At 33.5% G+C, this 15,117-nt stretch overlaps 2 protein-coding genes across 3 annotated transcripts in view; one reads left to right on the top strand and one right to left on the bottom strand.

Annotated features, from left to right (window-relative positions):
• Positions 1 to 8,398, bottom strand: part of LOC106764660 (rust resistance kinase Lr10-like) — a 31,102-nt gene extending 22,704 nt beyond the window's left edge. Inside the window, exons 1-10 of the transcript XR_001375957.2 lie at positions 7,938 to 8,398; positions 7,592 to 7,832; positions 7,173 to 7,261; positions 7,015 to 7,046; positions 6,861 to 6,936; positions 6,558 to 6,791; positions 5,634 to 5,726; positions 5,467 to 5,508; positions 4,667 to 4,738; positions 3,784 to 4,035 (exon numbers count right to left, since the gene is read on the bottom strand). The gene's annotated coding sequence lies outside the window, so the exon portion shown is untranslated. Of the gene's footprint in view, positions 4,036 to 4,666; positions 4,739 to 5,466; positions 5,509 to 5,633; positions 5,727 to 6,557; positions 6,792 to 6,860; positions 6,937 to 7,014; positions 7,047 to 7,172; positions 7,262 to 7,591; positions 7,833 to 7,937 lie in introns of the transcript that reaches the window.
• LOC106764658 (rust resistance kinase Lr10) overlaps positions 1 to 15,117 on the top strand; it is a 33,047-nt gene that overhangs the window by 13,505 nt on the left and 4,425 nt on the right. Inside the window, exon 4 of one of the 2 annotated variants that reach the window (XM_014648974.2) lies at positions 12,016 to 12,039. Coding sequence is in view for 1 of the 2 variants with exons in the window: in XM_022782336.1 (XP_022638057.1) it covers positions 12,760 to 12,775 (16 nt within the window). In the remaining variant the exon portion in view is untranslated. Of the gene's footprint in view, positions 1 to 12,015; positions 12,040 to 12,323; positions 12,776 to 15,117 lie in introns of those variants that run through there. The other variant, XM_022782336.1, reaches the window with a different exon arrangement.

The following is a 15,117-nucleotide window of genomic DNA, read 5'->3' as shown; positions in this document are numbered from 1 at the left end:
ATTAAATAAACCACATACAACCACAAACAAGCAATCCACCATTCATTCAACCAACCAATCACTAACACTAAACCAAGCAACCGTATCCAACAACACTCTTTCGATACTTTCCTCTAAGTGATCTAACATCAACAATACCAAAGATCCGCTATAAGGTGGTTGAGTAGTCTACCTTCACAGTACATATTTGTCTCCCCTATTCCTTAAGGTTTTATGAGTAAAAATTTTGGTTCATCACACATCAAGCACTCTACTTAGCATCAAGCTGGAGTATAGGGTGAAACATCTTTTCCCTCCCCTGCTTCACATAGGCTTAAGGTTATGGCACTCAAACCCATTTTTACTACTTCGAATAGTTGAAGAGTTCTTCTTTTCTGCTTCACATAGACAAAAGGAAGACCCTGACTCTCAAGGGCTTCACACCCAACTCTCCAGACCACTTTCTACTATTGAGTAATTCAAGAGTAGTTCTTTAACCATCTCTTCAAGCATACTAGACCCATAAACATAACTACTCAACATTTAAGGTCCAAAAATCACTATTTCCATGTACAAAATAGTGTTTAACATGCCATAACAGTCATACCAATATCAACCAATTCATATAGAACAAATAATTCATATTAAAGAGTTTTAAAACAATAATAACCTCTCTAAAACAATTCTAAAACACCAACGCACAACATAATAAACTATTTCAGCATTAAAGCATCAAACATCCATACACAACTAGCACCATTAGCTAAAAATTCATGGTATCATAATAGACCACATCTGAACTAAATTTTGGCAACAATACAATATGTATAACAACCATACATCATCTATTTTGTACCAAACATGACTAGGGATGGGCAAACTAAACTATCTGTACTGTATTATAACAAATTATAGTTAACTATATAATAATTCAAGGAAACTGAATTGAACTAAAAAAGTAGTTCAGAGAAACTGAACTGAACTTAATTTCAGTTCAGTTACTGCAATACAGTTCAATAAACTGTTTTAGTTCAAAGCCACACTCTTCATCCCGCGTAACGCCTTCCTCCACCGTCCTCTGCTGGATCCTCTCTTATTCCCCTATCACGTCATCTCCTAGCGGCTCCCCTTCTCCGACCTCCTCCTCCTCCCCCGTCGTGCCCGCCTCCCTACCCTCCTCACTGCCAAAACTATTTTCGTCACCGACAACTCCCCTGCCAACTTCTCCCTCGACCACACCCCCTTCACCCACCCCGACCTCTTCTCCACCCCCTCCCTCGCCATCCACGGTGTCCAGTACTTCCTTGACTACTCTCTCTTCGGTGACGGCCTCCTGTCCTCGCCCTCTCCCCCGCCGACAACTCCATCGACTCCTTTTGGAGCTCAGGTGCGTCCTCCGGCTCCCGCCTCAATGGCGTCGTTTTGCTCCCCCTCTTCTCCTTCGCTCTTCCACTATGCCAAGGTTTTTTAATCCTTTTTGAAAGGGAAAGGGAAAAAGCGTACCTTTGGGTTGCAGATTTTCTTCTCTTTCCAGCGAGAAGTGTTCTCAGAACCTTGACGATGATGGAAGAACCTTCAACAGTTCGACGACGGCAGAGTGCGGCAAAGCCTTCGACAACGGCGAGTCCTCGACAACAGTGGCGGTAGAGATAGGAAATAGAAAAATAGAAAATTGTGATGGAGAAAAGAAATGAAAAACCTAATTATGATTGAGAAAAAAAATAGGAAAACTGAAACCACAGTTAACTGTACTCAAAATAAAATAGTTCAGTATTTTTAAACTGAAATGTTAATAAATATAATTAGTTTTTAGTAAAAGTAGTTTAAGTTTTTTAAATTTAAAATACTACAGATAAACTACAGTTTAAGTTTTTTTACTTAACTGTGCCCAACCCTAAACATAACCAACCAACGCCCAATAACTATATATATATATATATATATATATATATATATATATATATATATATATATATATATATATATATATATATATATATATATGAGCTTATGTTTATATTCATTGCTCCAGAGAGCAACATTTATTATTTTAGGTATTTTTTGTTTTAGTGTTTTAATGTTTTCTATTAGGGATTCATGACAATCCCTCCTCCATCGGAACTCTATATATATAGAGTAGCTTCCAGTGCTTGTACATATAACGAAATACACAAAGAAGAATAAATATAAAGTTTTAGTTTTTCGTTCTTACCTTTAGTCTTCGATGCTCTCCTTTTCTTTCCAATCTCTTTTATTCCGGTGACGTCTCCTCCCGGTTCCATTAGCAAGCCACTGCGGAAGAGCTCTCAAGCTTCGCTTCTCACACAAGCCCTTGGAGTTCAGAGTTTCTGATCTCACCTACCATCAGACATTGGGAAACTTCTCGAGGAGATATTTGGTGTTTCTTGGGCCGCAAAGGTTGGGCCTTTATTATGCAGTATGGGCCAAATCTAATATATATATATATATATATATATATATATATATATATATATATATATATATATATATATATATATATATATATATATATATATATATACTCCATGAGGTTATAAACATTCTAAAGTAACTATGAGCAATAATGAAACTATATAACAACCATCATATCTTTAACTAATTTCAAACTGTTATTTCCGAACCAATAACACCCATTCAGCAGCATAATATAAATTTAGTAGATAGTTATTTGGTTAAAACCTCTTTTTGGTCCCTAAGTTATGAGCAGATGTTCAATTTAGTCCCCGCTTTTAAAAATGTAAGCCTTTGGTTCCTAAGTTATAAAAAATGTATCAAATGAGTTCTTTTTTTATGTTCATGGTCAAAGTACAAAGAGCAATCTAAAGTGTTGTTATTATTAAGAAACAAATCAGAGCAATCTAAAGATGTAGCAGTTGTTAAGAAACAACCAAAAACAATATTTCAAGTCAAAAAAGCACTCATTTGATACATTTTTTATAACTTAGGGAACAAAGATTTACATTTTTAAAAATGGGAACTAAACTGAACATTCGCTTATAACTTAGGGACCAAAAAGAAGTTTAAACCTAATTATTTCTTTAACTAAGTTCAATCACTTTAACATATTCCCATATCTCATACGCCTACATGACAACAACTAATACCTCTAATAAACTCAACCGATTAAGTGTATGTTAACAATTATTTTCATATCATGTGCAAGACTAAACATCCACCCAAAACAACAATATCAATGGCAACCATAGCGTGAATAACATCATGTCCTACCCCATTAATCTTTATTAGTCAATATAAAGTTAGATCACCTCCAAGTAGGAAACAACACTAAAAGATGATAGCCTAACTAAAAGAGGTCAAGAAAGTAAAGCAAGAATAATAGTAAATGAAGGAATTTTAAACTCAAATCAAAAGAATTACGTAAAGAAAAGGACTAGAATGAATTACAAAAGCCAAAATAACACTAGAATTGAAATGGATGTTTCTTGGTCCCAAATTGCCAAATGCTAATGGTGCTACAAGAAAAAACGTCATTATTTACGGCTCAAATCCGTATATAAGGCCCAAAATCCGTATATAATATTTGGTTATATACGGATTACATACGGACAAAAATCCGTATGTAATACTGTCGTAACTAATGTTACATACGGAAAAATCTGTATATAAGTTACGTACGGATTTGTCCGTAAGTAATTATATACGGAAAAATCCGTATATAAAATCCTATATAATTAAAAATATATTTACATATGGAAAAATCTGTATGTAACTATGATTTTATAAAAAAAAAATAAATAATTATCCTTCACTACAAGAAAAAACACAATTCCTTCACTACAAGAAAAAATACAACTCGAGAATTATAAGAATTACCTATTCAACAACCACAATTTTAATATATATTCATAATAAACAAATTTAATAATCTAAGTTGTCAGAACCATTTACTATGATGAAAGGTTTTTCAAACCACTAAGATTAATAGACATTAATAAAGCTTCCAACACACTATCTTCAAAATGAACTCTAGAGACCGCACCACATATGCTAAAGTAGCATTTGGTCTCTCCAAACCTCTCCAACCCTTCATGGATCTTTATAGTGGCTAAAGTTATTCATGGATGCGATTCTTATTTGTCTTAGCTCAAAAGAATATGCTCTGATAGTGGAAGGGTTGATTGAACCGAGAAACAAAGATTAAGAAAATCAATGGAGGCTGGTTCTAATGTATCCAAAGCTATATAAAAACGAAATTTTTGCATAAAAGTTATTTTTAGGAAGAGACAAAAAATTGAATGTGGGTGTGGAGTCTCGTTCCACTTAGAGTGTTCTAGATTCAACCAGCAAATTAATTACCAATCAAGCATATCTTCACATTATTTATATTTTTAGAGTTAACAAATAATATAATAACATTTCATCTATAATTAATCAAATTAATAAATTAATTACAATAACTATGAATGTGCAGATAATATTAGTTATAAGAATATATAATTAAAAAATAACATGTATCTTCAAACACACTGGTGCAAATATGCAATAAAATAGGTTTTTGTTATACATGAGCAACACAAGTGATTATAGTAGAAAATGGACTTCATCAGTGACTCATAATAGACAAGTTAACAAAATTTAACAGAGTAACCGCAAAGGTGAAAACTCAAAACTTCAATATAAATTCTACAAGATAGAAGGGACTTACTTGTGAAGAAAGAGAAATATACCACAAAGTGTAAATGTGCCAGCAACAAAAATCCAACCAATGAGGATCAAGCTGCAGTCATTATAATTATTGGAAAACCTTCAGGTGTCAATAATAATAAAAAAATAGAAAAAAATGGTAGTGTCGACGTCTAATAAGCTAAAAGTAATGTCGTGGTCGACCTTTTCGCTATAGAACATAAAGTTTAAGGTATTCAAAGCTGAGTGGCAAATGGGTTCTGAATTAAATCTTGCATTCTAACCTGTGAGGCTTAATACCCCCTCACCTACATAAGGTATGCAATATACTAATACGCAGGTTATTTCCAGGGAGAGGATAGCATAATCTACATATACTTTAAAAGGTAGAAAATAACTTCTATTCAAATCCTTCATCAGAAGGGTGGAAAATATGCAACATTTTTTACAGAAATTTATTTAAAATTCCAATGCAGAGGCAACCATTTTTAAATTCAAATTTCAATAATTCAGATAGATATTTTATTAATTCAACCATGTTTAAATTAATTCATTAATTCAAATAATTATGTGTTTTAAATATAAAATAATAGTACAAAGCTAATATAACACGTCTAACAAAATGAAAATATCATAATAAATAATAAAAATTCATACTTCGATTCATGCGTAGGCACGGAAACTAAGTGGTTATGTACAAACTATGCATTATTTAATTTACCCAAAATTATAGTAATCCCAAAAGAAATTACAAACGAGTTCAAATCATCCAAAAAATCAACAGAAGAAACAAAAAGGACAGATTGAGAGAGATGTGCGTACAACTCATTGGAGGCATATAATTGTGCTTCATCTTTGGGCATGCTGCAAAAAAGATTATTTTTATATTTGATTATAAAATAGCAGGCAAGTCAACGAAACAATAATTGATATTCAAATTTTATAGGCACCTGTTGCGTAAGTGATGATGATGCACTGTATAATTTTACCTGACAACGGGCTTCGTCAAGACTATACATGATTTTTAGGTGTCTCTTAAGCTTTAAAAGAAGCTGCAATGCAATTGCTGATAAACAGTCGGCCTGCACAATCACATGTAACAAAATGAGCACACATACGCATATTCAAATGTTTAGGCCGTATTCTGAAAACATTTGACTTTCTTATTTTGAGCAGGGGTTTCCATTAGCAAATAAAGATTCTTTAACTAGCTTAGCTAATAAAGCCCAATGTAACATGTAGTCCATCACCACAACAATACATAAGAGATATACTTTTCATTCATGTTCATCAGGAGATGATGAGCCAACTTTGAATTTGACTCCAGAAGATCTATTTCAAGTGCTATTAGGTACGGAACACAGGTGATTGGATTAACAAGACCTTGACACAGCACAATTTCAACAATCTGCATTATTAACAAATCTCTTATTTTATAAGTAAGAGTAAAAGAAAACTAGACCATTTTAGCAAGAATGCTTCAGTCCTGATTGTTTTAGCATTGCAACATATTCAAATGAAACTTGGACCACGACAATTGCTTTCAGAGAATGTTCATTGGAAGTCATTGCTATCCGTTCGCAAAGCCAGACTATGCTAATAAAAAGAGGCACTTAATCTTCTAAAGAAAATAAGCTTCAAAACGATAGATAATTTAGACCATAGTCCTAGAGACTGATAACTAGCACTTGCAAGATTCACTTTTAAACTCCTCTGAAAAGCATCTACCTAATTTACTCATATCCTTTACCTTAACACATTAATCCAAAAGATTTGGAAGAATTTAAACAATAGTAAATATAATACATGCACATGCATATGTTTATTAACTGTTTCCAAAGAAGAGATTTAATTTTCGATAACATTTAGATTAAGAGTGTTGAATCTAAACCGATATAGAAGCTGGATCTGACCTTCAGGGCTGATTGAAGAACTTGTTCATTGAAATCCAAACATCTGCCCAAAATATTATCTCAATATAACTGAACTATACCCCCACATATGTTTGTATCACCGGCACCAACAGCAACAGGTACACTCTTTCCAGCTCCTACTGTGTAACCAACAACGTTATCATCATCTTTATCAGTTCCCATTTGGCTTTCAGCATCCAGAAGATACTCGTACATGTTTTGTAATCCTTGAATCTAATTTACAACAAAAGTTTTAGTATATACTAAAGTATAAGTACACATGTATCAGGGAAAATATATTACCTTAAGGCGAGTATTAGCAGCAGAGAATAATGTTTCCTCAAAATTCTAGCCTAGCAATTAAAACAAACCCTAGTGCCTACAAGAGTTACAATAAAACATCAATACACTTCAAAATTAAACTGGGATAAGAACAAAGTTAACAAATAAATCATACTTGCAAAGATCTAACTTTGAAACCAAAATCATCTGCAGATAGAAAGCATGTGAAGTTCAGAGAAATGTATATAGACTTCAAGATCTTTTTAAACAGTTCGTAGATCCATCAATATTGTGCAAAAAAGATTTCTAAATCTTTTATAACAAGTAGCTCACAGAGAAATGTTGCGATTGCATCATTGGTACAACATTGTCATGAAGTTGTTCTTTCTGGTGCATATCCATAGCATAATCTGCATTACCGCCTGCCCACAAAATATGGCAACAAAAAAATATTGAAATCAATTAAGCAACTTTGACTCAATATAACTCGGTAAATCAACACATGTAACCAAAAATAATTAGATAAACACAACTCTCATTTCCACCTAGGCAATGAAAAATTTTTCAGCGTAAACCAAAAAGTAGTTAATTCCCTTGCAAAAATTGAGACAAGAAAGCATACTCACTAAATATATAATAGATAATTTAGATGCTTATCTTGAAACAGAAAGCAGGGTGCATATAAATATATCAAAACCAAATAACGAAACAATACTGAGAATATTAAAGGTATAGAGAGTAAGAAAGCCAACGCTAATTTTGTAGTTGCATTGTTCTCATCTGCAAAATCTCCTTTCTTCACCTTGTTCCTTCGGCGGCGACAAATCTGGACCTCCTAGGCCAAGTTGGCCAAGTTAAGCATGTGGGAAAAGGACTGGGCAACAATAATAAAGTCCCTGCATCCAAAATAGTTATCATATTTCAAAGTTCTTCCAGTTTCTTAGGGTCACGCTTTCCTTCATACTCAGCTGAAATTTCGTACACTTCTTGAACCTGCACAAAAACATTTGCATAAATGTCGAAGAGAAGTGAAAGAACATAAATTTCAATATTTTCTGATAAATCACTACAGCCTTCTCCATCGAATCCAGCGATTACATTCTCATTTTACCACGTTTCACTGATTCAGCCGTTGAATCTTCCTTTTCCACCGAACACGTGACCTAATTCGCATTTCTCACCGAACAATTTTCCTATTTTTCACTCCTCTCCGAATCCTTCGCGCTCCTGGAATATTCTCAGCGTCGAACTACGGCTCCAAAACGAACGATGAAGGTGATTGCTTCGTCAATAAAGGACAACGAGATTGCTACGTTGTTATGCGACGACAATTCGAGAGAGAGGGGAAGAAGCAAGGGTTCGAGAGAGGGACAGTGACAGTAAAGAGGACTCGAGAGAGGGACAGCGTGAGCGAAGAGGGCTCGAGAGAGATGTGAAATCGCAAGAGCTCCAGAGAGAGATCAAATAGGGTTCGAGCAAGAGAGAAAAGCTTGAGGGTTTTGAGAAGAATAAGGTTCGAGGGAGAAAGAAAAGCTCGAGGGTTTTGAGAAGAATAGGCTTCGAGGTTTGCTTCAGGTTGCCTTCATTTTTTTTAAGTAAATTATTCTCCCATTCCGTATGTAACATTAGTGGCTAACACATGAATATAATTACATATAGATAATTAGAATTATATACGGATTATATCTATAGATAATTTTTCCGCTATCACGCCCTAACTTTATATACGGTTTTTATATACGGATTTGCTGTATGTAAAAATCCGTATGTAATATCCGTATGTAATTTTTTTTTCAAAATCCATATATAATACATATATTATATACAGATTAAAATCCGTATATAATAATCATTATGTAATAGCCATATTTCTTGTAGTCATAAAGGAAAATAACTTCAAAACTCAAAGGATATGAAACAACAAAAATTCAAGTAGTAGTGACTCTAGTGGACATATTTTTGTAATTTTTCTTCTGCTTTTTTGTTTAACTCTTTTGTTCTTTTCTTTTTGTGCTTTTCGTACTATCTTCAACACTTTTCTAGCAGCACAAAGTAGCGAAAGCCGAAACACTACTACTCTAAATTCGTCATACAAATTTACATGAAACAAAGTAGAGAAAATAAGAAGCTCTTAAAACAAGGAACCTAATAGAATCAAAGTGTAGAATAGAAATTGAATGCAAACATCATATAATCCTAAGTCTAAGAAATTATTTATGATCTAAAAACAAGAACTCAAGATTGAAAAGCAAAAGCACTAAAAACGGACAATAGTTTGTGCATACCATAAGAACATGTAGACACCTTTATCTTCTCAAAATTCAAATGATTAAACATAAGAAAATGATATATATATATATATATATATATATATATATATATATATATATATATATATATCATAGTATTAAAATGATTCAAAATTAACTCAATTGAACCAAACAAAACCAACAAATACTCAAATAAAATGCAAAAGAAAATGGTAGAACTCACAAGAACATCTAGAAGCACCCAAATGAAGGTTCAAAAAGAATAGTGAACTTTGAACCAAACAAGAAGACAATAACACTGAAACTATTATGCTAAACAACATCAAAACATGAAGGAAAACATGAAAATAACTCATAATTGAAGAAACAATGGGGAAAAACTTATGTCTTGAAGAAGCTGTAAGCAACCGTGGCTCTAGATACGAAATGATGGTCTTCCTCCTAACTCCTTCAACATTTGTGTGAAGATGAATGACTTCATGATGAGAAGATGTGAAAGCTATGGTTGGATGAAGATATGGAAGTGTATGGTTCGATGGTGAGAAATATTAGGGAGAGGTGAGGCGAACTTCTATGCAAGAAAGCCTAGAGGAGTATAGAGAGGAGATTAGTCTAAGGAGAGCTCACGTAAGTGAATGGTGTTTCAAATGGGCAGCATTTCATTAGTAAACTAAAGCTAAAAAATACAATGATAAATGCCTCTATTTATAGGCCAAGAAATCCTAGACTAGTCTCCATAAAGGAGTGTCAACTTTGAATTCAAATGTTTGAATTTTGGAGCCAAGGGAGACAAGTTTAAGGTATGACTTGCCGCCTAAGCACTCACATGTTCCTCCCCTGGGTGCACATAAGAAGAGAAGCTTCCTCTCCAAGTTTGTGTCAAATTAAGGTTTAAGAAACCCTAATCCATGCACTACATGCATTGACCTAAAACTACGCCCATCTCCTTTTAGGTCCAAAATACTCTACAAGGCCCAAGCCTAAACCATGATCCAAATACAAGACTCAAATAAAATTCTCTTTTACTTGACCCATAATTTAAGGTGTAAAGTAATTATATTATAATATTTGAAGACAACGTTAACCCAAAAGATAAGAGTGTGGGCCTATGTGATAGTTGAGCCAACTCTTCTTATATATGATGTTGGACGTGGCTAGGGTGTTCGCCAACGTTCTTAGATTTTGAAAGATATTCTGATGGTGTTGGTACTGATGAAGAAGAATTGGTTCAATATTTGGCACTCATGGTTAACATAGAACCTATCATGTTTGAAGAAGCTATTTCAAACAAAGTATGGAAGAAAACAATGGAAGAAAAGATTAGAAGTATTGAAAGGAATCAAACATGGGAGATGAGTGATTTACCAGAACATAGGATTCCTATTGGTGTTAAATGGGTTTTCAAGATAAAACTCAAACTAGATGATTTTGATGTCTTTGCACCTATGGCCAATTAGAGACTGATTTTGATTGTAGCTCTAACTAGTTAGAGGTGTTGGAAAATGTGAGAGTTTGATGTGAAATTTGCATTTCTTAATGGATGGTTAGATGAAGAAATCTATGTTACCTAATATCTTAGTTTCATGTAGAAAGAGAGAACATAAAGTCCTAAAATTTAAGGAAGCATTTCCTGAAGTGCCCTGTTGAACATGAAGTCTATGTGAAAAATGAAAAGTTAGACAAGATTCTCGTCATATGTCTTGATGACTTGCTCATTATAGATAGCAATGCCGTAGATATTGAGATGGAATTTGAAATGACAGGCCTAACAACTTTGTCATACTTTCCGGGGTTTGAGTTTTTATATACTAAAAATGGGATTATCATGCATAAGAAAAAAATATGTTTTTGAAGTTCTAAGTAAATTTAAGATGCAGTGCAATTTTGTCGAGACTCCTATAAAAGTAAAACTGAAACTTCAGGAGATGGTGAAACATCTATAGATGCAACTCTGTTTAGACAAATAATAGATAGTTTGAGGTTTATTGATCAAAGTATACCTTTAATTGGTTATAGTGTTTGTATGATGAGTAGATTTATGAGCAATCCTAAATAATCACACTTATTGGTTACAAAAAGAATCATGTGATACTTGAAAGGAACCTTGAAGTTTGGAGTTCTATTTCAAAGCAAAAGAATGAAGGAAGTGATGAGAATATTGCTAACTTCTTATTCTTATTCACGTTGGAGTGGTGATGCAGTGGATAGAAAAAGCACTATGGGTTATATTTTCCTATTGGTTGGATCACCTATGTCATGGAATTCTAGGAAATAGATTGAAGTGTGTCTATCAAGCTGTGAAGCTAAATATATTGCATCATGTTAAACACCTTTCCAAGCTTTGTAGTTACTTTTTTTGCTTAAAGAATTGAAGATTTTAAATAACAACTTAGACAAGAAATCTGCCATAAATATGACTAAAAAACTAGTATCTCATTGCAAGATCAAGCAAATAAAAAGAAAGTTTCATTTCCTATTAGATCAATTTACCAAAGGCATGATCCAATTGAAGTGTTGCATAATTAAAGATCAATAACTGTCATCCTAACTAAAGCATTAAAGATTGAAAAATTCAAGAAGTTGAGAGATTCTTTAAAGATGTATTTTTTTTTTCTTTGTAAGGATTTTGATTCAAGGAGGACTGTTAGGATATGATTCAAAACCTAAATAGTTAGTTTGTTAAGCTACATTCATCTTGTACCTTAAATACTCTTTGGTTAAATTCATTAAAGTAGTTGTTCTATACTCAATATTACAGAGTATAATTTTCTGCATTTACTCTCTCTATTCCGTATGTGTTTTCTTCCCTATTGCTCTAACAAGCCATAGTATAAAATAACATTTATTTAAGTTTTAAGTTTCTCATACTATTTGTTAACTCTTTTTTTTATTTTTACTTTTTTCAGTGGCTATTAATGGTATCATAAGAGGTGAGTTATTTCTATATATATCTTTTAAGTATAAAGGAAATAGTTTACTTTGTCTCCTTCAGAGGGTTCTATCCTCTATTTCTATAGGCTATAAATAATAAGTATGATGGACAAGTTTCTTTATAAATATTTTTTAATATATATATATATATATATATATATATATAAAATTAAATAAATTACTTAACTATAACAAAAACATATATTTATGACGGAATATTATCGAAGGATAATCATCCGATAATAAATCACCGATAAATTTTTATCGACGGAATAGGAATTGGTTATGTGTGGTCGTCAATGGTGTTGGTAAATATATTTGACGATAATACTATCAGTAAATGAAATGAGTCATTACCGACGGTATGTGATTCGTGTTTATGAAATCAGAAATTCGGTTTCCCTTTTCCCCAATTTCATTTTCTCGAAAACCCTTCATCCCCAATGTCCCATACTTCTCTTCTTCCCAATCTCGGCCTCCCTTTGGCTCACCGGTCCTTCCTTTGCCCCAACCACCATTGCCATTCGGTCTACCCCAACCTCAATTACTGTTGAAGTCTGCCATTCCCCAACCTCCATGGCTATTCGACCCTTACTTTTCCCCTTTATTCATTACGCGCCAATCGTGGAATGTCGGTGTCATGAGCAAAGTGGTTGACGTGACGGTCATTGGTTTTGCTGCATGACAAGGCTACCATTATCGCATGGGAGGCTATTTTCATGGTCTACCGTGGAGGTAAGTGTGTTTTTGAATGTTGAAGAGCAAAAACTAATGTATTGGCATGCAATGATATGTACTTTAAATGGGTTTGTATATTCTGATTTCATGAAGAACATTTGGTTATTGTTCTGTGCAATGTATTTGTATAACATTTAGGTTTCTTTTCTTTTCATTTGTGGTAGAGCAGAAGAAGTAAATTGGTATAGGTTTTGGATGTGTTTTTGATTCATAACTTGTAAGTACTAGGAAATTGAGTGAAGCCTTGTTTGTTGAGGTAGTTAAGTGGTCTAGTGCATAGGTTACGGGTTGGTCTAGTGGTGTTTATGTTGAAGAGGTTATTAGGCACTCGCTATTTGGAATTATTAATGCATTGAAGTTTCCGGTTTAGTATTTAAATTGGAATTACTAGTTCAACACTAACGAAAAGTTTGGGCTAGTTTAGTAAAGAAGATATTGTTTCATTCTTTAGTCACTGGCTAGACTCTGGGATGAGAGTCAGAGAATGATACCTTGAGCAATACATAGGTTTCGTTGGTAACAACTCCTTTGCTTTCTTTAACATGAAAACAAATCTAATTCTTTAACGTGAAAATCAGCAAGTCTGACTCTAATGTTGCTTTCCTTTAGTTTCTTAATCCATTTTAGATCATTTTCTAAGTTCAATTTGTGTGGCTACTTGTTTCAGAACCTGTGCTTCTTTCTTCTCTCAATTTTGTCGCCCTCTAAGTGCCAGTCTATGTGCTGAAATTGGTGTTATCAAGTGTTATATTATTGAATGTTTTGTGAATGGTAGCACCTTAGGTGGTGGTGGTCTTCAAGATTCTCTAACCTGTTAGCTACCAAGGTTGGACTATCTTTAAAACATCAATTGAGTGCATTAAAAAAAGAACGAATACTAGTTTTGTGAGAATTGTGTGGCTAACTTGGCCTACATCTCCTTTGGCCGAGAGAAAGAGTGTCTAAAATCTGCATCCGTTAACTGTCGCACTTGAGCTTTTTATATTTAAGCGTGTTAGCTCCTTGAATTTGATAGCTTTCACATGTTCTAGTAACAACCATTATAAGTTTCTACACTGCATCATTTGAGTTCAACTAGTGCAGTTAATAGTCTAACCAAGGTTCTACTCATTCATGGTTCAACTAGTGCATATGCATGAGTAGTTTAGTTTAGTTAGCACTTGCATGGTTATGATTTAGGTGCAGTGAGTTTATAACTAGTTTTAAGTTGCACTTAATGAACTCATGCATATTCTAAAGTAGTATTCAACTTTTACCTCCTAGTATTACATATTTGTGGAATAATGCATACTTTATGAACATGTTTGCATGAAAATTGGTTTTGTAATAGCCTCTGCATATCATATATCCTGATTGGTTTTGTAGTAGCCTCATGCATTGATGTTAAACTCCATTTTTCATTCATCCTTTGCATTGCATATTTATCCATATTAATACATCTTCATAAGCAATCATTATTCTCATGTGTATACTGTATAACAGTTTCTATAAAGATAGGTAAAGTACAGGTCTAAGTTCCTATTTAATTGGTCAAGGTCTAGGTTTCTCTGTAAGTGCCGCACATGAACTTTTTATATTTAGGTGTCTTTATAGATATTGGTCTAGTAGATAGAAATGGAAGCAAAAATCACAAAGGCATTGGATAGGGTTACACTCAATCTAAAACGTAAGGGAGCTACTCGATGAGTTGCACATTTTAGTGGAGCTTCACAACTAATTTTAGGCCATTGGCCATCATATATGTCACCAACGAACAGAGTTCCCCAACAGAATAGATTTGGTGGATGTAGAAACCAGTTCACAAATTTTGGTCCTCATATTGGGTAGAAGTTAGTTAGGCATTTTTCAAATTATAAAAAGACTGGGAGACCGAAGCGTTTGATGTTTTATAGGAATGGTGAATGGTGTAACCTTCCTAAGGATATTGTTGACTTGGTTAAGAATGATTTTGAAGTCAAGAAGGTAGTTGTGGAGATAGAGTTAAATGGGTATCATCTTGTATTTGATTGTTTACATTTGTGCAAGGTGGGCCTCAAAAGTGGTTTGCAACAACCTATAACTTGGATTGATGATGCAAGTCATTGCATTTTTGCAAAAGTCTATAATTACTCTGACAACGAACCTTACAATACCAACAAACAGACAAACAGAAAAGTGGAAAAAGTTTTCACTTGAATGCGTTTAACGAAATAAAACTACATTTAGAAGTTCTGTAAGGATATAAGGTGGGAGGATATTCAGTATAAGTTAATTAGAGTAAATAAATATATATTCCAAGGAAATATTCAGTATAAGATATTTAGAATAAGTTAATTAGAGGAAATAAATATAGTATAAGT

Source organism: Vigna radiata, chromosome 6 (genome assembly GCF_000741045.1).
Source record: "Vigna radiata var. radiata cultivar VC1973A chromosome 6, Vradiata_ver6, whole genome shotgun sequence".
Taxonomy (NCBI): domain Eukaryota; kingdom Viridiplantae; phylum Streptophyta; class Magnoliopsida; order Fabales; family Fabaceae; genus Vigna; species Vigna radiata.
The sequence above is the reverse complement of the archived record's forward strand: the minus strand, read 5'-3'. Positions and strand labels throughout refer to the sequence as shown.